We start from the raw sequence: 23,526 nt of genomic DNA, 5'->3' as shown, positions 1-23,526 counted from the left end.
TTGATCTGCTCGAGGGTAGGGAGGCTCTGCAGAGAGATCTGGACAGGCTGGAGCGATGGGCTAAGGCCAAGTGTAGGAGTTTCAATAAGGCCAAATGCCGGGTGCTGCACTTGGGCCACAACAACCGCCAGCAGCACTACAGGCTTGGCGAGGAGTGGCTGGAGAGCTGCCAGTCAGAGAGGGACCTGGGGGTGTGGATTGACAGCCGGCTGAACATGAGCCAGCAGTGTGCCCAGGAGGCCAAGAAGGCCAATGGCATCGTGGCTTGTATCAGAAATAGCGTGGCCAGCAGGACAGGGAAGTAATCTTACCCCTGTACTCGGCACTGGTGAGGCCGCACCTCGATGACTGTGTTCAGTTTTGGGCCCCTCACTACAAAAAGGACATTGAATTACTCGAGCGTGTCCAAAGAAGAGCAATGAAGCTGGTGCAGGGTCTGGAGCACATGTTGTACAAGGAGCGGCTGAGGGAACTGGGGTTGTTTAGTCTGGAGAAGAGGAAGCTGAGGGGAGACCTCATCGCCCTCTACAACTACCTGAAAGGAGGTTGCAGAGAGTTGGGGATGAGTCTCTTTAACCAAGTAACAGGAGATAGGATAAGAGGTAATAGCCTCAAGCTGTGCCAGGGAAGGTTTAGACTAGATATTAGGAAGTATTTATTTACAGAACGGGTAGTTAGGCATTGGAATGGGCTGCCCAGGGAGGTGGTGGAGTCCCCATCCCTGGAGGTGTTGAAGAGGCAGGTTGACATAGCGCTGAGAGATATGGTGTAGTTGCGAACTGTCAGTGTTAGGTTAACGGTTGGACTAGATGATCTTCAAGGTCCTTTCCAACCTAGATGATTCTGTGATTCTGTGAGATGATTCTGAGTTGTTCTGCAGGAAAGATTAAGCCCTTATAGTGTTTCTCTTCTGTGTTTTCTGTAAGGCTTTTCCTGAAACAATGCAACATGACGTTCATAATTTTCACCCACTTCTTTCATTATTTGTTGAGGAATTGCCACGTACAGCAAGAGCTGAAATCATGACAATCTTCTGTCATCAATCCCAAAATCCTCCCCCATCAGTCAGTGAGGTGGAGATAAGCCATCCACCTGGCTCTGTGCTGAGTAGGATGTGGTGCTACAGCACTGGCCAGGGTCCCCTTGGGGGTGGCCAGGCAGGGCCTCACCAGCCAGCACCACCCTATCACCCTGGCCAGGAGCTACTGGAGGTGAGGCACTAGGGGCAGCCCCAGCACTGGGCACCCTCCCTGGGGACAGGTTGAGGCTGGGATGGGACATAGGCCCGTGGGTGGGCAGGGAAGGGCTGCAGGGAGCTGGAGACTGGCCCTGTTCTGGCATTGCTGGGGCAAGGGCTGATGGCCCCAAGGACTGACATGGGGCCCTGGGCAGTTGAGGGAGAGGCCCCACATGAGGCTGATCAAGGCCATTAAAGCCTATTAGTGTACCCAGGGCCAAGACACCTGTGCTGGGTTTGTGTGGCAGGGTTTTTGGTAGCAGGGGAGGAGGCTACAGCAGTGGCCCCCTCTGAGAAGCTTCTTGAAGCTCCCCTGGCTCCAAGTCCAACCTGCCTCTGGCCAAGGCCAAGCCAATTAGTAATGGTGGCCATGCCTCTGCGATAATGTATTTAAGAAGGGGAACCTGGGAATAGGAGCTGTGAGGAGAGCATCTGTGCAAACACCAAGATCAGTGGGGCGGGGGGCGCAGAGATGCACCAGTGCAGAGATCCCTCCCTCTATCCCGTGGTGAGAGGGCAGGGCTGCCCCCCATGGAGGTCTGAGGTGGAGCAGATGCTGATCTGCAGCCTGTGGAGGACCCCACACCAGAGCAGGTGGTTGCACCCAAAGGAGGCCAGGACTCTGGGAAGGAGAAACCTCCACTGTTGTAGTTCAGCACTGGGAGGATTGCAGCACAGAGATGCCGACCTGCAGCCTGTGGAGGACCCACACCAGAGCAACCTGCAAACAGCTGCATCCCATGGGAAGGACTCACACCAGAGAAAGTTTGTGGAGGACTGTCTCCCATGAGATGCGAACCATGCTGAAGCAGGGGAGAATGCAAGCAGTTCTTCCCCTGAGAAGAAAGGAGCCGTGAACTGACCGTAACCCCCATTCCCTGGAGAAGGTAGAGAGATCGGGAACAAAGCTGAGTCTGGAAAGCAGGGAGGGATGGGGGGGAGGTGGTTTTAAGATGTGGTAATGCTTCTCACTGTCCCACTCTGTCTATTAAGTGTTGTTGTTGTTAGTATTTGAATTAAAGTGATACTCTTTTTTTCTTCCCCTAAGGAGTCTGTCATTTGCCTGTGATCATAACGGGTGAGTCATTCCTCCCTGTCCTTATCTCAATTCCAGAGCCTTTTAACTCATTTTCTCCTTCCCAGTCCTGAGGGGGAAGGGGTGAGTGAAGGGCTGCATGGTGCTCAGTTGCCCTCTGGGCTGAAACCACGACAATACATTTCAAGAATAACCCAGACTCCACAGTCCTAGAAAATATACCTACAGCTACATACCTGCTCAAAATATGCTGCAAAAATATAACCTGTTTCTCCTAAAGCAGATAGTGGGGAGTACTGCAGCACCTTTGAAAAGGAAAGAAAAAGCTACATTTACTCCTTGACTTACTTCCTTGACTTACACAATCTTTCTTTTGGAAAAAGTTTGCTTTGAAATATTTTCTACTTAAAAAGTTCCCAAAGAAAAATCCTTACAGTGGTCAACTTCAGATGGACCTGCTGAAATGCTTCTGGATGGTGCCCACAAAGCTCTAGCCCCAGTACTTCATCAGGAGTAGGGCTTTAACCCACACAAGTGGACACCCTATGTCCTGACAACAACTACCAGTGGGAATCTGAGAAGAGGTAGCGTTAAAACTAGTTCAGTAGCTTTGTGTCTTGTCATTGTTAACATTCACCTTCTCCCTCCTACAAATCAAAATATATTCCAACCAGCTTCTTTGGGAATTAACTGAATCCAGCTAGTTTTCTTCTGGGCAGTGGCAATCACCAGCAGAGCTTTTGCCATGTTCTACAAGCTCAGTTAGTCAGGCTTTCTCAAAAACAGTCACAAGACTGTTGTAGACATCAGGCTGACAGCTTACAGAATAGATAACTTTGCAATCTGCTTCCTTCCAAAGAGGAAATCCAACGGAGTCCCACATAAGAGACTTATTGAAGAAGAGAACTAATAACTGCTTCCTGCGAACACCCAAAGCTTGAAAGGACAGAGTCATGAAAGAGTATCTACCCAACAGTGCCAGATTTCAAACAAGATGACAGGCTTTCATGATCAGAGACATCATGAACAGGTGAAAGAATGTGAAAAACTGCAGCCTGGACACCAGATGAGTTCTCACTGACAAACACCACCCAAATTATTTATTTCCTGTACCAGTTAGGTTTAGTGCCTATCTCACAAATACCACAGGAAATACAAACACTGAAACGGAACACTCTTGACAACACATTTTTCTTATCAGCAGCCATTAGAAAACTGAGAACAAGAGATTATGACATTATTAAGAAGAAATGGATTCCTCAATAGCAGTTTAAACATCTATTTCGTTTGAGGCAGAGGCATCTTCATTCATAATCAACCCAAAGCACCACTATCACTTGTTTTCAATGGCCTGAAATTTACTCTAAAACGTTCAAGTAAAACTCAACCAGCACATGCAGAAGCATCAAAAGTAAGTCTGAATAAAACCAAGATTGTTTTCAAAGGCTCCCCTTGCTTTTATGTATTCCAACCTTCAGTATTGGGAAGACCATTACAAAGCTGCAATGTTTTGTCTAAGCAGATGAAGAGCTACTAGCAGCAAGAATTAGTAACCTGTTTTAACATGAGATAACCTGTATCTACTACCACCTCAGAAAACTTTCCTCCAGCCTGTACTTCACAGTTGCTATGATGCCTTGGTCTGGTGTGTCTTTTCCAATGTCAGTAGTTACAGTGGTAAGAATTTATGGTTTATTTTCAAAAGCAACATTAAAAACCCCAAGATTTTATTAAAATCCAACTTGATTTGGATCTGATTTGGATTTTATTAAAATCCAATATGAAATACACACTTTTTTTGAGTTGGTTTTTTTTTTTAAAATGCATGCCTATCTATACTTGAAATTTTGATATCCTAAATTCTAGCAAATATAGTTTCAAAAGATGACTGAAAACAACATGAAGACATGAAAGACTTATATCAAATCATTGGGCTGAGGAAGATGACTCCCTCAGTATATGACCCTCAGCTTGGTCAAACTTTGAGGTCAAACCTCAAAAATAAGGTTATGAAAGAGAGAAATACTTCTGCAGGTACAAAAAGTATTTTACTTTCATCTCCTTCACCTAGCCACATTCAATGACTAATTCCTTGAAACCTGAAAAGTGGACTTGAAAATGGGAACTTTATTCATATATCAGAGACAGAAGAGACTTACTAGTTCTAGAGTCTTGAAGCCCATGGTAACAAAAAACAGGTCAGTTTAATTCATTATGTCTCTTCCTCTATTCATAAAGTCCATTTTTAACAAGACAAGTTTCAGTCTACTTTCCAGTGTAAAACACAGTATGTTTTAGATGATTTTGTCAAAACATAAATGAAATGAAATGCAGCTACTGTGGACTTAATCACATGCTAATTGGCTCTCCAAAAAAAACCCCAAAACAACAAAAAAAAAGAAAAGAAAAAAGAATTGAGATACCATTTTCAAAGAAAGTTTTAAAAATATAGTAATACATATAAGTATATAGAGTTTATATATTTGCTATGTAAATATATACACATTTATCCTATAATACATACAGGCTAAATATTTATTTTCAAAACCCCATGAAAGATTGTTTTCTTCTAAGTAGCAAGATTAGAATACAGCATATACTAAAATTACAAAAGCAGCATATTCTATTGTTGACCAACTAACGGCTTTTCTACAGTGCACTTCATAAACTAAAGCTGTAGATACCAAACAAGATTAGAGTAAGATCATTTAACATAGTGCTTTCCGCTTACCAATTCAAAACTCCATGTGTTTACATTACTTCCACTCTATCTGTAACCACAGAATTCTTCTGCTGATAAGATTACTCAACAGAAGACAGGCAAGAGCAACCACATCTATCATGCAAGAAATTAGAGACAAGGAAGAAAAAAGACAAAGCTATCTTGACTGACCTGTGAATGCAAAAAAAAAAAAAACAAAAAAAAACAACCCACCAAACAAAAACAATCAGAAAAGCACCTTTAGAATATAAGGTCTGGTAAAGATAATCCTGATGGCCAATGTATAGTTCCTCTTATAAAATCCCATGTTGAACTCCAGCTTCTTGTCTGAGATGCTTTAAAAATCCACAACGCTTATTTCTGGGAAAAGTTAACCTTTTAACAAAAAAGATGACTGCTTTGTCTGCATGCTGGCAAGCATCAACTCTTTTGACAGTATTAGTTTTTACCAAAGAACAGCATGAGGAGGCATACATGTGTTATCTTCTAAGACTTGCTATTTGCTTGCTGTAGAATGTGGGGAAAAAGCAGTTCACAGTCATGCTTTTGAGATTTCTGCAGCTATTTCTTAGTCACCTTAAAGTATTCAATTCTGACGGGTGTTCAAAACATGGCAGAAGACCACTGTTCTCAAAGAAACCCCTTGTCTCTTCATGATGGACATGAAATACCTTTGGGTGACATCAACATTTGCTCCTCCCATGCCACACGTTTACTAAGACATGCCGAAAACTTCCTTTTGCTCAGGAAGGGGCCTTCTTCACTTCGTACCACACAGGGCTGTGAGCACCTTAGCTACCCTTCACCAAGCCTTGGTGCAGACAGTTGAGGATATCAAGACAGAGTGAATATGAAATGTCTCCTTTCCCTTCTTTCTGTGCTTCCCTAGCAGGATTATTATCTTATCTGACCAGAACGGGGTATCTCTTAGTATATTTAGACAACAGCCATGCAGAAAACCTTCAAGAAAAGGGGATGAACTTCCTCCATAAACTCTTGGTGCACCAGTTAAACGGATGACTCCTGCCATTATAGAAAATCTATTATAGCAAAAGACAATTATTTACCACGGGAGCACACAAGCAAATAGAGCAGCTTGGGCTGAAGGTGGAAAGCTCAAGAAAAGTACAAAAGTGTTAGCAGCCTTTTATGGGGGAGGACAACCCATCTGAAAGCTTTCAAAAGCAGCAGCAGCCTGGTTTCAGATAGTGGGTCATTCTCCCTTCACATTCTCTTTGTTTCACCAACCCAAACACCCTTGTTTCTTCTTAAGTCTCACTCTATTTTAGCACTTAACTCACAATTAACTTCTGCAGATGTGACACAGCAGAAATCACACCTTCATAGTACACTGTGCATTTGTGGATGAATTTCTTTTAAAATGTTCACTTCATCTTCAAGAGACAGCTGCTAATGCCATTTGCTGTGATAAAATTTGATTCCTTATACCAATCAGTTATTGTCCTGCTAAATTATATGCAGCTACAGAATAAAGCACCACATTTAATTTAATATCACACCTAGACACATTCTTCAATTTTAGAGTAGTATAGTGGCTTCAAGGCTATCACAGGAGAGAACTGTTTTGGTTGAACTTGTAGAACTCCAGGATAAACCAAATTTTCATACCTACTCTAAAGCAATGTGAAGTTTGAACTTACCTGTATTCAGCATATATCATAAACGGTCTTCTTTAAACTAACAGTATAGTAACTGCCAAGTAATATCCCACCACCTTCAGAAACAGAATTTAGCAGGTTCCCTATTTTCTTTCCTCTTGGATAAAAGCTACCAGGCCTTACCTTTAGCTGCTGTTCTCCCCATGGTAACACTTCTGTGATCTCCCTTCTCACAATAAAAAGGCTGAAGTTGAAAGACCAGTTAATTCTTCCTTTCAGCACAACAGTTTCCTGTGGAGTAGTAATACAACAAGTTAGGGGGGAGGTTGTTGTCAGGGTTTGGGTTTTCCTTTTTGGAAAGGAGGGGGTTTTTTTTTTGTACTGATGTATAATTATCTTGCTAGTTTTAAGTTGCAAATGTTTAACAAACTATGTGTAGAAGAACAGCATGTAAACAATGGATATATCAAAGTAGCAAGGGTACAGAACCCAAACTTTCATTTCATTTAGACAGTCATTGTATAATGATTTGCATTTTCTGTGGATTTCTAATACAAAGAAAGATACAAAACATGCTTTATTCTTTTTTTTTTCCCCAAGAAACATTACTGAAAAACAGAAGAAAGACTTTTATACATAACCCACTTGTCCTGCCTCACTTGCACAGAGTTAAACAATCATCAATTTAAACACCTTTGGGTGAAACACACTATCTTGCACAGCTACAGTGGAAGGGGAAACAACACACTGATGTAAGAAATCTACACAAAGGCCCAAGTGCTCACTGATACCCCTGCCCACTAGGACTTGTAACAGAGCACAGAGAACCTGTTAGGGAAACGCTAACTGCAGATAAAAGCAGCAAGCCACATTCTTGTAGGGTTTAGAAACTAGAAGGGCCAGATTAGTTAAATTATTGTAAAACAGTAAAAACAAACTTTTTGTGTGTGTGTTGCTATGATTTCCTACTCCAACATCTAGTTTTTTGAACTTTGTGTTCAAGTCAAACTCACCTGAAGCTTTTTAGCCTTGAAGCAACAAAGCCAGTGAGTTTATTGTCCTTTTCTATTAACTTTTCAAGTAATAATGGGTAAAAATATATTCAAATTTCTGAATTATCTTCTGTGATCATTTCCTTTCAAGGAACTCCCATGAGGTTAAAGTTGATATCATCAAAAGTTCAAAATTTTTTGAAAAATTTAAATATGTACATACTTTTTCCAAGACTAATTTTGCCAAAGGTAACATTTCTAAAAGCTACACCTTTCCAGTGTTAGATAAAAAGAATAATAGTTGAAAAGCAAGTTATCTACTTGAAATTTCTTGAATCTTATACTCGCATGCTAAAAAAAAGAAATTACACATACATATCACATATAACAAGAGAGGCATCACACATCTGAGTATTTTCCTGAAACGGTGACATTTCAGTGAAACTTCGAGGAACTTGCACACTATGGTGATGGATTGCATGATGAAAACTTCATACAGTGCAAGTCCCATGGCTAAAACAAATTAAATATGGTTTTAAAAATGCCAGTGCCTAAAGAGTTCATTTAGTGTGTGCGTGCTGTGTGTGAACATGCTGGACAGTTGTTACAAAAACTCTCAAGATTGAGACTTGAAAGCAGTTATAAATAAAACTGAATACTACCATAAAATAAGCAGGTTTTGCTACACAATAGCATTCATAGCATAAGTGATCATCAGGATTAAGAACAGAAATCCTTTTAAGCCATCAAATAAATTTGAAATACTCGATACTTTTGTAGACTCAAAAAAAAAAAAAAAAATCAAAGCTTTTCCGCTGCAAGTAATAAATTGTGAAAGGTGATGCAGAGTCAAAGTAACTGTTTTTACAGATTACTTTAAAACAGTGCATGGTTTTTATCTTTTTGTTCCAAGTACCAGATTGCACTTGGTGCAGTAATAAAGATTCCAACCCCGCAGTGATAGTCATCAAGTTTAGCACAACCGAAGCGTCTGTCAGAACATAAAAAGGATTCCAGCTTTTCATTAGCTTGTGTTGTACCAGATAGGCTATTTTACAGCATGCCCACCAGCCTGTTAAAAATATAAGACAACTGAAAGTTCTGAAAGCACTGTTTGAAATGAGGCAAACCCAATTGCAGGAATACAATATATTACTGTTTCAAAAAAGTGCTACTCGAAACCCAGTTACACCTAAGTATTCGATTTAGAGCTGCTATTAAATTAGCTTGTAGATAGTGCTGCTTGTCACAAAATAACATTGAAGAACAGTATTTCTGAGCCTCTATCTAACAACTGCTACATGATGAATTATAGGAAAATGAAAACCAGTTACCTCCAGAACAGAGCGGGGTCAGTCTGAAACAACGTGTAATTTCATTTGCAGGGGCAGACCTAGGAACAGCTCTCCATCACCTCGCATAATTAAGTGGCAAACCATAAGCAAGGCAGCTATGTCCTTTGCTAACCAAGGCAGAGTCCTCTTACGCTGCACTCACCATCACCAGCCTGGCTCAACCCACAGCACACCAGCCGCAGAAGAGAAGAAAACCACAGCAAATACAGGGGAGAAACCTCCAGGGATGTTTTGCCAAAATTACATAGAAAGGACAGAGCTCAAGGTATTCTTGTACGTGCACCTCCGCAAGCAAGCTAAGTGAGCAATACAGAAAGTTGGGGTTAAGAAATTAATCTAGCAGCTTCTAGAAACGAAGGGAAAAAATAAAACAAAACAAGGTCACGAATATATGAGCAAACAAAGAAATGCAACGGCAAGGCTGAAGTGTAATGGCGTTTGGGTACACAAAGCAGCAAAATGAAAACCAAACTTACAAAGACCAAGCTAAACATAGTGATTGTCGATCACGGATAAAAACTGACAAAAACCCACTGATTTAGGGAATGGCAGTACAGAATCCATATCGGACACCAGTGAGAAACTGTTTGCTGTAAATTAAGGAAACTAAAAAAGCTGACAAAAAAAAAATCCATGAACCTAGGATAACATTAGATTCATCATCAAAATACCTTCAATTTAAAGAGCCACAGAGGTTCTCCACACTCATGAATACATAATTTACATGAATACACTTACATAATTTACATCTCAATTCATCTTGTAAACTGAGTTTTATTCTTTCTCTGATTAGCGTCCCTTATATCAGTTACTTTTTTAAAAATCAGAAGGAAAGCATTCATCTGCCTTTAATTCCTTACTGAAGTTTTCATTGTTAATCCCCAAATAACTTCTACTAGCCACCTCCCACTGTGCAAACCCTTTGTCAGAAAGCAGTATATTAGTAGACAAGCCTAAGCCTTCACCCTCTCTGCCTTGCTATTACATAATACTAGGTGTCAGAAAACAGGATAGAAAATATTTTTCTAACTTTGCTCTTCTCATTCTGAAAGAATTACTCAAAGGACATGTATTGCTGTATTTCAAAGAAGCCAGTATTCTACAGAAAATGTCAAAGTCATTCTCTGTTTTGCCTGCTACGCATCTCCGTTATCCTTCTCACTGTAAGACAGGCACTCAAGTAAGCCAAATGTCCTGAAAAAAATCATGCATCTTTAGGGCTTCCCAGTGCAAGTTTATCTAAACAGCATGCCTGTTCATAAAAATCCACAGCACAGAATACATTTAAGAGAAGCCTAAGCAAAAAGTAGATTGTGGGTTTAGTCCCCACCAAAAAGACTAAGGTTTTTCTGTCAATAACTCTGCATGTCATTTTCAGAGGTAAGACAGAGACACCAATTTTAAAGCCAGTTAGCTTTTTAATCCTACCACTGGTATAAATGCAGTAACGAGTAGACCACATCACTGCCATCCTCAGGGAAGAAGGGACAGTCATCAATGGGCAGTCTCTGCTGGATAAGGACTGAGGCTATTTTATACAGATACACAGCACAGAAGAGGAATCTAACAAAACATTCATTTTGAAGCATCAATTAAGTTCTTCTTAATTTTTAGCTTGAAATACAGGCAGACATTTTTCAGGCTCAATCTGAACAAGGAGTTGTACTTGTCCCTCTCTTCCTTCATTCTTTTTCTTCTACAAATGCTTCCAGATCAAATTTTCATACATGAGGGGGGAAAAGAATTACGCATAGTTTGAACAGCCAAACCAGTTATAGACAGAGAATAGGCACACTGTAAGCAAAGAAATATTCCCCCCAACTCTTTTGTGCGTACAAGTCCTACGTTTGCTTTCACCACCAGCACTCCCATGCTGTTAGCTTTAGAAAAGTAAGAGACACCAGTTACAACTGCTGGCCAGTATCACCACACTCCCATCGCTGGTACCGCTCCTCGCCTCCTTCTTGTGGTTTGTTACAGCCAACGCTGCAGAGAACCCTTCAAGATAAGGACCCGCACAGCCTCCTCCGTGGACTGACACACAGTCCGGCAGCCGCGGTTCCCACTCCAGCTTCCACGCGTGGGTAACGTGTACCTACAGGGACCAGTCGCTTCCCAAATAAGTGCGACTTAACTGCATTCCTTCAAAGTTATCCTTCATGAAACTGGAATACCTTTTTTTAAACCTAATCATCTATTCATGTTATCTCTTACATAAAAACCCTACTTCATAGCATTTTCACAAGCCTTTAAGGGGCTGAAAAGAGGCAAATAAAGAGAGTAAGACTTAAAGAAGTATTTCTATAACATACAATACTTCCCAATTTCCAATATTTGAAAATTTACTTTCCAGCAAGTTACCCAGCGTGAGACTCATTTAGTATACTTCAAGACACAACAGCATATACTTCCTTATTTCTGTAATAGTTTACACCTTTTAGAACATATTGTGGCATCATTATAGAAAACTAAGATCTCAAAGGCTAAAAGAAGAAAAACCTCACACAAATGTATCAGAAGGTTATAAAATGTAATACAAGCTTTGTAACTGTAAAATCAGTATTATTTAGCATTACACCTGTATGATTTCAAAACAAAATATAAAGATCAGGTCTTCTTTTATTTATGCACACAAATATCAAATGAGTTGGTGTTCTGACAAGAAATCTGATCCAAGTTGGAATATCCCTACAGTTCACATTCTTTGTTAAAAAAAAAAAAAAGTGAGATTCTTTCAAGGAAAGGAAATTAAGCTTCCATGTTTTCATACAGCAGAACTCATGAGCTGGTATCTGAACACCTTGTCTTCTAGTTGATAAAAACAGAGCTAGGAGAGATAGGCTTTTGTCAAATTTATGGGCTTTCAAAAGAGCAAATATTACCTAGCCATATGTATTATTACAAAAACTAAGTTTGAGTATTTCTTAAATTGTTAGAGGAAGAGAGTGGTACTTAGTGTTTTACAAATACCATTTTGTAATGTCATTTGCTTTAACATCAAGAAGAAATTTTCTGCACTTGCAAAATTCCTCAGAAAGTCACCAACAGTGTACCACTCACTATTTATGAAGTGATTAACATAAACAAACTTTTAAGCTGTCAGCAGTAAAATACTGCCTGTAAATGTTCTGCCCTCTCTCCAGGTAGGTTTACGATCTGCTTTAGAATAGGAGCAACTGTAATTACAGTAAGTCATACATTTCAAGACTACAAAAATCTCTCTAAACTCTCAAACTGTACTAAGTGTATTATTCAGTACAGAGCAAGGCACTGTGTATTTTAAAAAGCAACACTACCAAGGTTTAGACCAAAGATTTGTCCCAAAAATTCCTGAAACAAGAAATAATACCTATAAATGAGAGCAGCAGAAAAGGTCTCCGAATTAAACAGCAGAGCTTGTATCAACACACATCAGAAACAATTTATGTCGTGTAGATTCAACATTTACTAATTTGACAGTAATTTTAAAAATTAAAGTTTAGAGCTGTTCTATGGCTACCACAGTGGAAAATAAAAATAGCTTTTCTCCTCTTTCACTCCTTCCCCATCCTGCTTTAAAAGTCAGAAGATGTGGGGTTGTAAAAACCTGAAAAAGGAAATGGTATGTGTGAAGTCAGCAGTTCAGCAAAGCGGCTGACTGGCCATTAACAGCTTTAAATATTCTTAAAATGCCAGTCTTCCCACATGAAAGGGTATTTTCATGTTATATTCAAATAAATCAAAAATACAGCTCACAGTGCTTACATTTCTATCTTATGTAAAACTGCCTGTTTTAGTAGTTTACTAGTACATATTTACAGTAGCACAAGAGTTCAACAAATTGTTTAACCATTTTGGTCAATTCAGCTCACTGAAACCTCTGTGCTGTTTTACACTTCCCCCTTCAAGTCTGGAGTACTCTTCCTGAAAACATTCATCATCATTATTCAACCTGGCTTCGTTCAAATGCCTAACTCAAATTTCTTTCATAAAGCAAACTAATTAAATTATGCACAAAACCCCCAACAATTTTGTATGATTATCATTGGCTAAGAGCTACATACCTGCATGAAATTCTCTCTACACCCAGATACATTTCCTCTGCCTTCAGCTCAGCCTTCCTTGACACAGAAGAGAGCTCTTGAACTATTTGTTTTGTGAGGCACCGAGCATACCTTTAGCACAGTGTAAATACAGCAGGTAAGGGAGACAAGAAATTGCTGTTGCAAACATAGTAAGAGATGCCCAGATGCTAGAGATCCCTATAGAGCTTTTCTGTGCTTGTCTTTGGCAGACAACAAGCAATACCAGCAGCTTTAAAAGCAGCAGTCAGAGAGAGCATGTGTACGTAAGTGGATAAGGGGGAGAAAGACAAGCAGAGGAGGGATGGAAAAGGGATTTTACAACCTCTTAGGCAATTTTGGCTTCCTCCCATCTACATTGCCTCCAAACTTGAAAAGGACTGTGGAAGCTCAGTTCAGATATGATCTAACAGAGCTCTATCCACACACTGTGTAGCCAGCAAATCCATCCCTGTGGTCCAGATTTTTTATTCATCTTTTATTTGTTATTCATTTTTTATTTTAGAGTATCTACAGAAACGCAAACACCTTTAGTCTGATGCAGAAAGCTATGAAAGTTCACAATTTATTTATTGATTTCTTTGAAGGCATGGAGAACAGCCTTGGGACATTTCTGCATAGGATCAACCAGTCTGCTGCCAGCACCCCAGGTGGAGTTCGCTTGTTTCAGAGCAACACACTTGCCTCCCTTTGCTTGTACTCAATGCCAGCAGCAACATACTTCTGCTAACATCCTCTTCCAGTGCTTAAAGTATACCTTTCACTCTCCCCACGTGAGAATCCAAACAACATAATGGTGGCTGGGACTCCCTGCTGCTATGTATTAACAAAGACAGAACTTGTCTCACCGCATCTATCTGTTGCTGCAACACACCGCGGTGTACCCGGGCTTATACAAGGGGACAACTACATTGGTCCCACACACTGGTGTCTCATCAGGGCACAAAACCAAACCAACCAGAACTACATAAACCTTTAAGCAATCTCCTGGTAGCTCCCCCTTCCAGAGGATGCTTTTGAAGGGAGGAAACCCCAGAGGGCTGCTTGCAGTCTCCAGGCATACCCACATCCTTGCACAGGGCTCACCTGTGCTGCTGGTACTGATGGCTGTGCTGTTTCCCCAACCTCTTATTTCTCTAACTAAAAAGGAAAACCCTTCTTTAACCCACTTACACGAGGAAGAGAATTCATCCTCCACGCAGATACCGCCAAAAATATTTGTCCGCCTATTTGGACAAACATTCATAAACACCATTCAGTGCTGCTACACATTTCTGCAGCTAACAAAGTGCTGACAGGTCAGAAAAGACAAGACAACTCCTAGGTGCAAAAAAGACTAGACAGCTGCAAATACTCAGCTGTACTATTTGCTGTACTCTTCAAAAATGGAAAATTAAAGACCCAAACATGAAGAACATCCACAGCAAATCCATACCTCTCTTTTCCACTTCCCAGGACAACTTTCCGATTATAAAAAAACAGGTGAAGGTAGCTGTAACAGGGCAACCTCCTCCACCTCTTCCTTAGCACAGCTGTCACGTGTTATGAGTGGCTCCAGCCCAGGACAGAGGCAGAGCATCTCCCTTTCTGCTGCTTCTGGAGATTACCTTTCCGGAGGCCATTCCCCCTCCCTCCACCACCCAGTGCTTACACTGCTGAGCACTGGAGAACATTCAGTCAAGGACCTAGGTAGCATTTTCCTACAACAAGCTGAAAAAAAAAATTACACGCCACATACAAAGTTTTACAGCTAATTATAACACCCTATTTTGTGATTAAAATCAGTACATATCTTCTGATCTTTCCAGAAGAATTCTGCTTGACTCTATAGCACTCCAGTGCAGGATACACATACAAGAGATTTGGTATGAGAAGTACCATCAAACATGCTACAGCCCTTTTAATCTCCAAGCCCCTGACAGACAATAGCAACAGTAAGGAGTAGTTCCACCAAATTTAGCAGCTCTGATACCCTTTCACATTCCTCCGTGTACAAGACTCACTCTTACAAACTGCTTTTCAAACGGCTTTTTAAAAGTGCCCCAAGAATTGCACTCCTTCCACTGAACCTTCCTGCATTAATCTCCGATAGGTCCCATACAGTACATAAATAATGGTACGTGCTTCATTTTAGGTATACACCTCATTAAAATGGTGCTACCCTCTTGCAGGTTTTATAAACCTCAGATGCTCCCTGAACTAATGTATGCTAGACATGATGAAAGGCTCAACCTCGTCTTTGCCCTACGCTAAAAGGGATATCATATTACCTTGAGAAGGCAACAGACTTAGATTTCCATCAAAGAAGTTCATCCCTTTCATGAAAAGACTGAATTCCCTTGGTATCTTAAATAGAATTTGACCTGATTTGTGAAGCTGAAGACCTAGAATCAAATTATTTAACCACGACATCTGCCATTAATGCAATGTCTTGCTTGGTTTTAGATGACAACATACAAATGGGTAGCTGCACAGAAAATATACCATTTATGGGTAAAAAAAAAAAAAAAAAAACAGTCCAAAATGCTCTTCACACTCTTCATACTTAAGCTGTATATAGCATTATTCTAACAAACTCAATAAAGAAAAAGTACTTTATGATTAGTTTGGACATAAGATATCTAGAGAGCATCTTCCCTGTGGAGCAGAAAGGCTACCCCCTGCTGAAACAAATGCAAGAGCACTAAAATTCTGTTAAAGGTTTTAGTATTTCAGAAAGACTTTGATATTAGGCTCTGCAAGTAATTCAGAAAGGCAGGAAGAGAGCACATGGAAGAACCACAATAAGCACACACTTAGTATTGCACCAATTTGAATCCAAAATAATCAGCCACTACCCATAAAGCAGGCAACCGTTAAAGTCCAGAACTATGATTCAGTCTTGAATCTACACTGCTGAAATGAGAGACATGTAACTTACCATCTCAAAGAAGAAGTGTATAGTTCTTCAATTCATTTAGGTCTAAGATAAGAAAATACTGGATTTTTGGTCCTATTCCAAGGACACAGAAACTAAGCTGTTACTTTTTGTGACAGGGATCTTGGGAGGAGAGATGCTAAGGGTGGGATACAGTATATCCCCTCCACTAGAACTGATCTAGTTGTATATACCTGTGCCCAATGTCCACTGTATACAATAGAAAGTATCAGAGCAAGCCCAACTAAGAGATAAAGCAGCTTGTGAAAACAGTTGCTGCTTTCTGAATGGCTGTGATGCAGCTCCTGACTTTCCTTGTCCTTGTTGACCAAGCAGAAAGACTAACAAGGAAGAGATGCAAGTGCCTCTGAGGATCGTTATCACCATTTATGTATCGGTTAGTCTTTGTCTATACACCTACTGCAGATAAAAGAGGGAACCTGCTCCCTGTTGGCTCACGTACCTGAAGCCCCCCCTCCACTCCTGCAGCCCTCCTTGCCCATCCCAAAAGATAGATATACTTGAAGAGATCACAGATAGGGGATACAAGTTTTAGGCAATGTGAGGAGTTTACACACAAACACACACACACATGTGGACTGAGCTGGTCACTCACCAACTTGTCTCTTGCTGCTCCCAGGAGCAAGAGGCAGCATTGCTGCTGCATGGCCAGCACTGCTGCAGGAGCGAGGGGTGGCAGGAGCTGGGCACACACCCTCGGTCCTCATCGGCAATGCAGGTCAAGTCAGCTGGCAGGTATGTGAAGGTACAAAAATGGTATTCACACAGAAATATACTCTTAAAATAAATTACAACTCACTTAAAGCCTCTAAAAAGTGAAACAGTTAAGTCCTTAACTCAAGCACATGAATCGTCTCTCCACTTAGACATGACAGGTAAAGCTGCTCACACACACCACATGTACCTCACCATTATCAGTTATTGCTACAATGCAAAAATAAACTTAAAAGCATGTAACAAATATTAAAGATTCCTACCATTACATCAAGGTATCACCAAATTATAGAACACTTGGACCTTAAAAGAAGTCTTTCAAAGAAGCTGTACAAATTGTATTAGTAAAAACACTCTCATACACCAAAACACAAATCACAGTAAAAAAGAATCATTCACCAAATTGCATCAGAATGTTAACAAATATTCTGGGACTTCAAATTACAGAAGACAAACTGCAAATCAGAAGTATTTGCAAAAATACCAGGACTGCTACATGTAATTAAAACACCTGTAACATTCAAGCACAAATAGTTTTCCATTTAACATTTCTGTTGCTTTATATTCACAAACTGCTCTATTAAGCCTCAACAACTTTATACAGGATTTTCTGGCTCTTCCCACACGCTAGAAAAATCTCAGAGTTCTGGGCCATTTACGTTGCTTGTCTTACACTTTAAAGAACACAAACGGTATAGTCCTTTACATTTAAGATTTTAATCTCTGGAACAAGCAATCAGCACCGAGGCTGGGTGCCTAAGGCTATTTCTTTCAAATGGGAATGAACAGAACTTTAAATGCCCTGCAGATGCAGAGGTCAAGAAGTTGGTTAACAACCTCCCTTGTGCAGACTCCTTGAAGCAGTGTCCTAGTCTCTACCTGTAATTTGTTTTACATTTACACTTAAAAAATATTACAGTAGACTGTCAAATGGTATTTTCAAATATTATCTTAAAAACAAGCAAGAATAACTGTGTATTTCACCCATCCTTGTTTGAGGAAGGTGTTTCCAGACAAATAAGAGAGTCAGCTGCAGTGTCCTGGACAGTCTATGACAAATGTCATTTTCTGTTAGTGATGCTATTTAGTATCAAGGAATAATTACCTAGGACTTCATTTCTCCCTGTACATCCACTCCATTATGGATTGATTGCAACAGTAAAGGGAATAAACAGAGCTCTCTCACAGCTCACGATCCCATTGGAATAGTAAGAAAACAATGAGGCAAAATCGTACGAAATACATCCATGTACAAAGGGCAGAAGGAGCTATCTACGTTGCTTCAGGCTTTTTCACATTCTCTCTTAAGTAAACCCGGGTCGTTGTTTTATACACACAACTTTTAGACAGATACTGGAATTAATACTTTCGCAGTACTACAAATTTCACACTAGCGAAAATAAAGTCACACTTGTTTTTTTAAAGAAAACACTCTCCAACGCCTCTTTTGAACTCAAGCAGCTGCTCCAGAAAACAATGTCTCTGCCTTACGAGAGCACGATATCTGGATGCAGCAAGGACAGCCCCAGCAAAGGAAAAGGGGCATCTGCACTATATTCAAAGTAGGAATATACAAAGTTTGAGGAAACATGTTTTAGAGGACTGTCATTGCTTCTTCCCTAACCTCCCTACATCAACACTTAACATATGACTAAATTTTAAGAACAATCTAATCAGTCATGTTTGCGTATCTACACGGCTTCTAATTGATGTGAAAGTAGTTTATACTTGCAGCTATAACACATAATCAAAAGCCAGCATTTGTTTTTGCTGAATCTGAACATTACTATAAAAAAATACAATAACAAGCAACCTGAAAGATATTACACAAATATTACTACCTCAGCACACAACATTACTACAGATTTACACCAAACAGAAAACTAGAGCATCACTCCATTAGTTGAGTCTCAGACAAAACTGTAAACATTATTTTCATATTCAACACCAGACTGTGTTAAAGTCAAAAGCTGTGCAAGTACTTCCAGGTCTCAACTTCAGTTTTACCATATACTCGTTCCCGCTGCCTCCTGATTGCATTATTGCGAAACCTCTCATAAATAAAGTACCAACGGCAGCGTCTTCAATGTGCTTTTTCTTTACATCAATTCAAGTCATATCATCCTTAAATAGTACTTACATTTTACGATACCCTAAGGGAGAAAACCATCTCCCCCTGCCCCCAAGCACGCAGCCTGGTTGTACGAGTAATTTCCCCAGACACACTGCCAGAGCCCACTCACATGGGGCTGTGGGCTGCTGCGGTCTGAGCAGCACTTGCTGGTGGCCCACAGAGAACTGGTATGCTGCAACACGTTCACTCCCTATTTATTACCTGATGTTAATGTGACGGCTACAGACACAACCGTAACACAGTGAACGCTTCATGCCATTACTCTTCCCAGCTGCAGAAGTGCTGCAGTTGTTACTGACCCTGAGTGACTGCCTCACCGACTGCTTTCCCCTGCCACTTCCAAAGAGTAAGGTGCTTTAAAAATCCAAAGGTTCACAGCTGCTATTCTGAATAATAAAAAATTCATAACCAAACTCGAAGAGCTTTTTACAAGTCAGACAGGGGGACACTCTGAAAAGCTACTGTCAAATCTACAAAGTCTATGCTTTTTTTAAGTTTTAATCACCAAGCCTACAATAGTTAGAATATGCACGGGTGACAATGAGGTTTACATCATTAGAACTCACTAAGGTATCAGTATTTCACCTCTTTATTCAATTTTTTAAGCTTTAGGACTATTTCTGGCTATCTCCTGCAGCCTAATTAATCAGTGAGAAACAGGAAACAGTTGTAGGGAAAAGCATCAACTTTAAACTGCAGTAAGTAACTAGTTAGAGATTTTTAAAAACACTTGAAGTGTCTCTCTACTCTGAAAGAATAACTGAGCATAAAATTTAACTTGAACATTGATTTAACTACTACAGCACTGCAATCTGCTTTGCAGGTTGTCCCAGCAGTTCAAGCCAGCGATGACGCACAACACTGTCAGGACAGAACTTTTCATACCTTAACGACTTTCTCTGAACCATCCCACATCTGTGGGGAATACGATTCCCCGTGCAAGACACCCCCTCTAAGTCGGCAACCAAGGCATGCCATCCGTGCCGTTTAACTGCAAAGAAAACGGGAACCGCGCCGCGGCACATCGCAAACCGACCAGCGCCCGCTAACCGGCCCCCGCTCGCCGCGCCGGCCGCTGGCGGACCCCCAGGCCCCTCACCGAACACAGGGGCACGCTCCCAGCGCTTTCATTTTTAACGCGTATCCCGTTTTTCACGTGAACACCCGTTTCCCAGGACCTCGCCAGCCTCAGCGGTCGCCAGGCGCCGCGGCAGCCAGGAGCGGGGCCGGGGCAGCCCCGCCACCCCCTCGGCGCACCTCCCGGCGCACCTCCCGCCGCCCCGGCCAGGAGGGCGCGGAGCCGCCGCCGGGGGAGACAGCGGGGCCGCCCCGGCCGGGGGAGGCGTGTCCTCCCCGCGCTCCTGTCAAACGCCGCCGGCCCCGCGGCTCTGGCGGGCGGTGGGGCCCGTCCTGGGCGCAGCCCCGCCACGGAGGCACCGGCGGGGCGGGCAGCCGCCGGCTGGGGGCAGCGCCCCCCCCGGGCCGCCCCCCGCTCCGGAGAGGAGTTTCGTGGTGCCGGGAGGCAGAGCCGCGCCGCTCCTCTCGCCGGGGGGCGGCTCCCGCCGCGCCGCCCTCGCAGCTGCGCCCCTGCCCCAGCGACCGGTGGGCTCCTCGCGGGCGGGGGGCGGCGGGACCCGCCGCGCCGGGAGCTCAGCCCGCCGAGGAGGGGAGCGGGCAGCTCCGAGAGGCCGGGACGCGGCGCCCGAGCCCGGCGCAGCCCTGGCCGGACCCTCTGCCGCCCCCCTCCCCCCCCCTCCGGCGGGGGGCGGCAGCCGGAGGCGCCCCGGGATGGAAAGAAGGAAGGGGGGCAGGGACGAGGGGACGGGGCCTCCGCCGCTCTCCTTTCCCCGCGGCGCCCGGCGCGGCCACGGCGGGCGGAGACCGCGGTGGGAGCCCGGGGAGGGAGCGCGACCCCCGCCTCGCCTCCCTTTCTCCCCCCGCTCCTCCCCGCCGCCGCGGGGGCCGCCGCCGCCACTCACCGGGCGGGCGGGCGGGAAGCGGGTCCCCAGCGTCCCGTGGCGGCTCGCGCGCGCCTGTCAAGCTGCTCCTGCCGTCGCCCGCCTCACGCCGCCGCCATGTTCTGGGGGCACCGCGCATGCCCGGCAGCGGCACCGGGGGCGCGGGCCTTTCCCCCCACACCCCACCCCCCCTTCCGCCCGCCGCGGGGGGAAGCGGCGGCGGCGCGGCCCGGGGTCCCGCGCCCCTGGCCAGGGACAGCAGACGCCGCGGCGGGGGCGCGGGGCTGCCAGCATCCCCGCACCTCGCCCGTACCTGCGGGGGGCGGTCCCGCCCTAGCGGGCACGTTAGGGGCTGCGACGCCCCGTCCCGTCCGGGGAGGCCGTGAGGCGGCCCCGAGCGCAGCGCGGCCGGCGTAGCCCCGGCCGTTCCCCTCCGCGGCCGCCCCGCCGTCCTCCCGCGTTCAAACCTGGCGCCGTCCGCTCGCCGGGCGCGGGGGAGGCGAGGGGCGTCCCGCCGCCCCGGAGCCATCTTGCGGCGGGGCAGGAGGCGGCCGGCGCCCTGCTGCCCTCGGCCTCCCGTGGCAGGGAGGGCGGTGGCGGGGGGGCTCCGGTAGCAGTGACCGCCGCACCGGCACGTGTCCCCGTCGCCTGGCTGCGGCGGGACGGAGCGAGACTTGGGGGGCGCGGGCGGCTGGGAAGGGGTAGGGTCGGCAGGGGCTCCGCCGTCCTGCGCCCCGGGAGCGCCTTATGAGGGGGGAGAGTTGCCCCATGGCAGGTGTTTGTGTAGGAGCCTTCGGGAGTTAAAGGCGAAGTTTTCCGCCGGGAAGCGTTAAGGCGAGCGCTGCAACGCGGGGCAGCCGTGCCTGTGCCTGTACCCCCAGCGCAGGGCTGCGGCCACACCGACCCATCCGCCGCGGTAAATGAGGGGCCGCGTTGTGCGCTGACCGCAGCTGTATAACGCGTGTTATAGTTGGTGCAACCTACCCGAGAAATTTTATACAATTATTTTACAGCGATCTACGCTTATACATACTGCGTAATAGCCGAAAAGCGCTTCCTTGGCTTTTTAAGAGGGTACGTCCTCATTTTGTAAGCTCTGGGTATTTTAGTTCAGATCCCACGAGGCGTGTGGGCATAAGTGTATCTGGCGAGAAATCATCTTTTGAATACTACCTGTGTTCGGGGCTTTCTATGCCCGAGTTTTATCTTCACTGCTTACATCAGTTGAAAGTGAAATTTTAAACTCTAAGCTAAGCTCATCAGAGTGAGATTTTATGAGGTGGGTTTTTTGGGGGAGGGGGGAGAGAAGGAAACCCATATATATACCCCCAAACCCCTCAAACTCTTACATAGAAAAGTGAAATTCATACAGCCCACTTTAGTATCCTGCATATATTACAAGCTACTACTAATTATTTTAAGCACTCCCATAAACAGTAAATGGTTCTTTAGAAACAAGGAAAATGAATTCTTGCCATAAATTATAAATATTTCGTATTTAGACAACATGAGAGAAACAAAAAAAATGCTAATCCAAGTGATTAAAAATATACAAGAGAAAGACAAAGACGTACTGAAACGTGCTTACAGAAAATCTTTACAGGCAAGTGTGGTAAGCTCGTAACCAGTGCAGGTAGGATGCTGCTTAATTTGAAATATTTCCCCCTTTCTGTCCTATCGAACTTTTGCAGGAAAAGGGGAGATCATGTTCATTATTGAGATGGATACAGAAATGTGCCAAGTGTCACAGAATAAGTCCTTGGGAGACCAGAGGAAACAAAAACATATTTTAAAGTTATCCTTTAAACCCAAGCCAGTGCTAGATATAACAACTGAGGGATTTGCTCCCTGTGAGCCAGTGGGACACCACAGCGTTTGTTGCCACAGCTATTGTTGCAGAGCCTGTCAAACGTGAACTGGTGCAGTCCTCGACCTGTTGTCTCCCAGGAGGCTGAAATCAGGAAGCCCAGCCAGCATTAATCCTGCTACCTAGACCCCCGATGTGGTGAAATTGAGAATAAACAACAGACATAGGAATAAATGTCTACAAGATCACAGATACATCACCAGTAAAAAAAAAAAAAAAAAAAGCAGGATAGAAGAAAACTTTTAACGATCTCTTCTAGTCCAGGAACGAAATGGGTCTGTAATGCCTTCACATGTGTCCTTCACCAACAAGTTATAGCTGATGTAAACCAAACAATTTATTTACAGGATTATTAGAAAAGGAATAAGAAGTCATGCCTGCTTCCATTTTCCAGCAGAATGATGAACTTGTTTTCTGGTGATTCACCCATCATCTTTCATTTTCTTTTATAGATATTAAACTGAATTATTTGGGTCAGAAAAGCCAGGCAGTTTTTAAGATCTCTGTTCTTCACAAAGAGAGAGATAAACGTGTATATGTATATATGTGTGTGTATATATGTATACATATATGTGTATACATGTGTATACATGCATGTGGTTTCACAGTTTTTTGCAGGGAGATTCCGTGATTTTAGAAAGAAGCAACAACATAAAAAACAAAACCAAGGTGTTTCATGGACACTCCAATGAACTCATACAACCAGTCAAGATGATGTTCTGGGAGGTTGATGCAGACAAAAAAAGAAATAACATTAAGAGTGTAAGTAAGTGACCTATCCATGCAGAAGAGGTAAGGGGCACAGTAAGAGATCAGCCTGGCTGTCACAAGCTCTTCCTGAACCTCAGATGGGAATGAAGCATCCAGAAAAGAGAAGCTGGGTCAGGTTACCT

The 23,526-nt window shown here is 43.4% G+C and overlaps 1 protein-coding gene across 1 annotated transcript in view; it reads right to left on the bottom strand.

The window, feature by feature from the left end:
• The window catches only part of SCML2 (Scm polycomb group protein like 2), a 72,679-nt gene extending 51,796 nt beyond the window's left edge, over positions 1 to 20,883 (bottom strand). Inside the window, exons 1-2 of the mRNA XM_074860933.1 lie at positions 20,788 to 20,883; positions 6,798 to 6,905 (exon numbers count right to left, since the gene is read on the bottom strand). Of these exons, the coding sequence (XP_074717034.1) occupies positions 6,798 to 6,819 (22 nt within the window). The 5' untranslated portion in view covers positions 6,820 to 6,905; positions 20,788 to 20,883. The remainder of the gene's footprint in view (positions 1 to 6,797; positions 6,906 to 20,787) is intronic.
• Between the last annotated feature and the right edge of the window lie 2,643 nt (positions 20,884 to 23,526).

Source organism: Strix uralensis, chromosome 2, assembly GCF_047716275.1.
Source record: "Strix uralensis isolate ZFMK-TIS-50842 chromosome 2, bStrUra1, whole genome shotgun sequence".
Classification (NCBI taxonomy): Eukaryota; Metazoa; Chordata; class Aves; order Strigiformes; family Strigidae; genus Strix; species Strix uralensis.
Note: the sequence above shows the minus strand (reverse complement) of the source record. Positions and strands in the feature narration are given on the sequence as shown.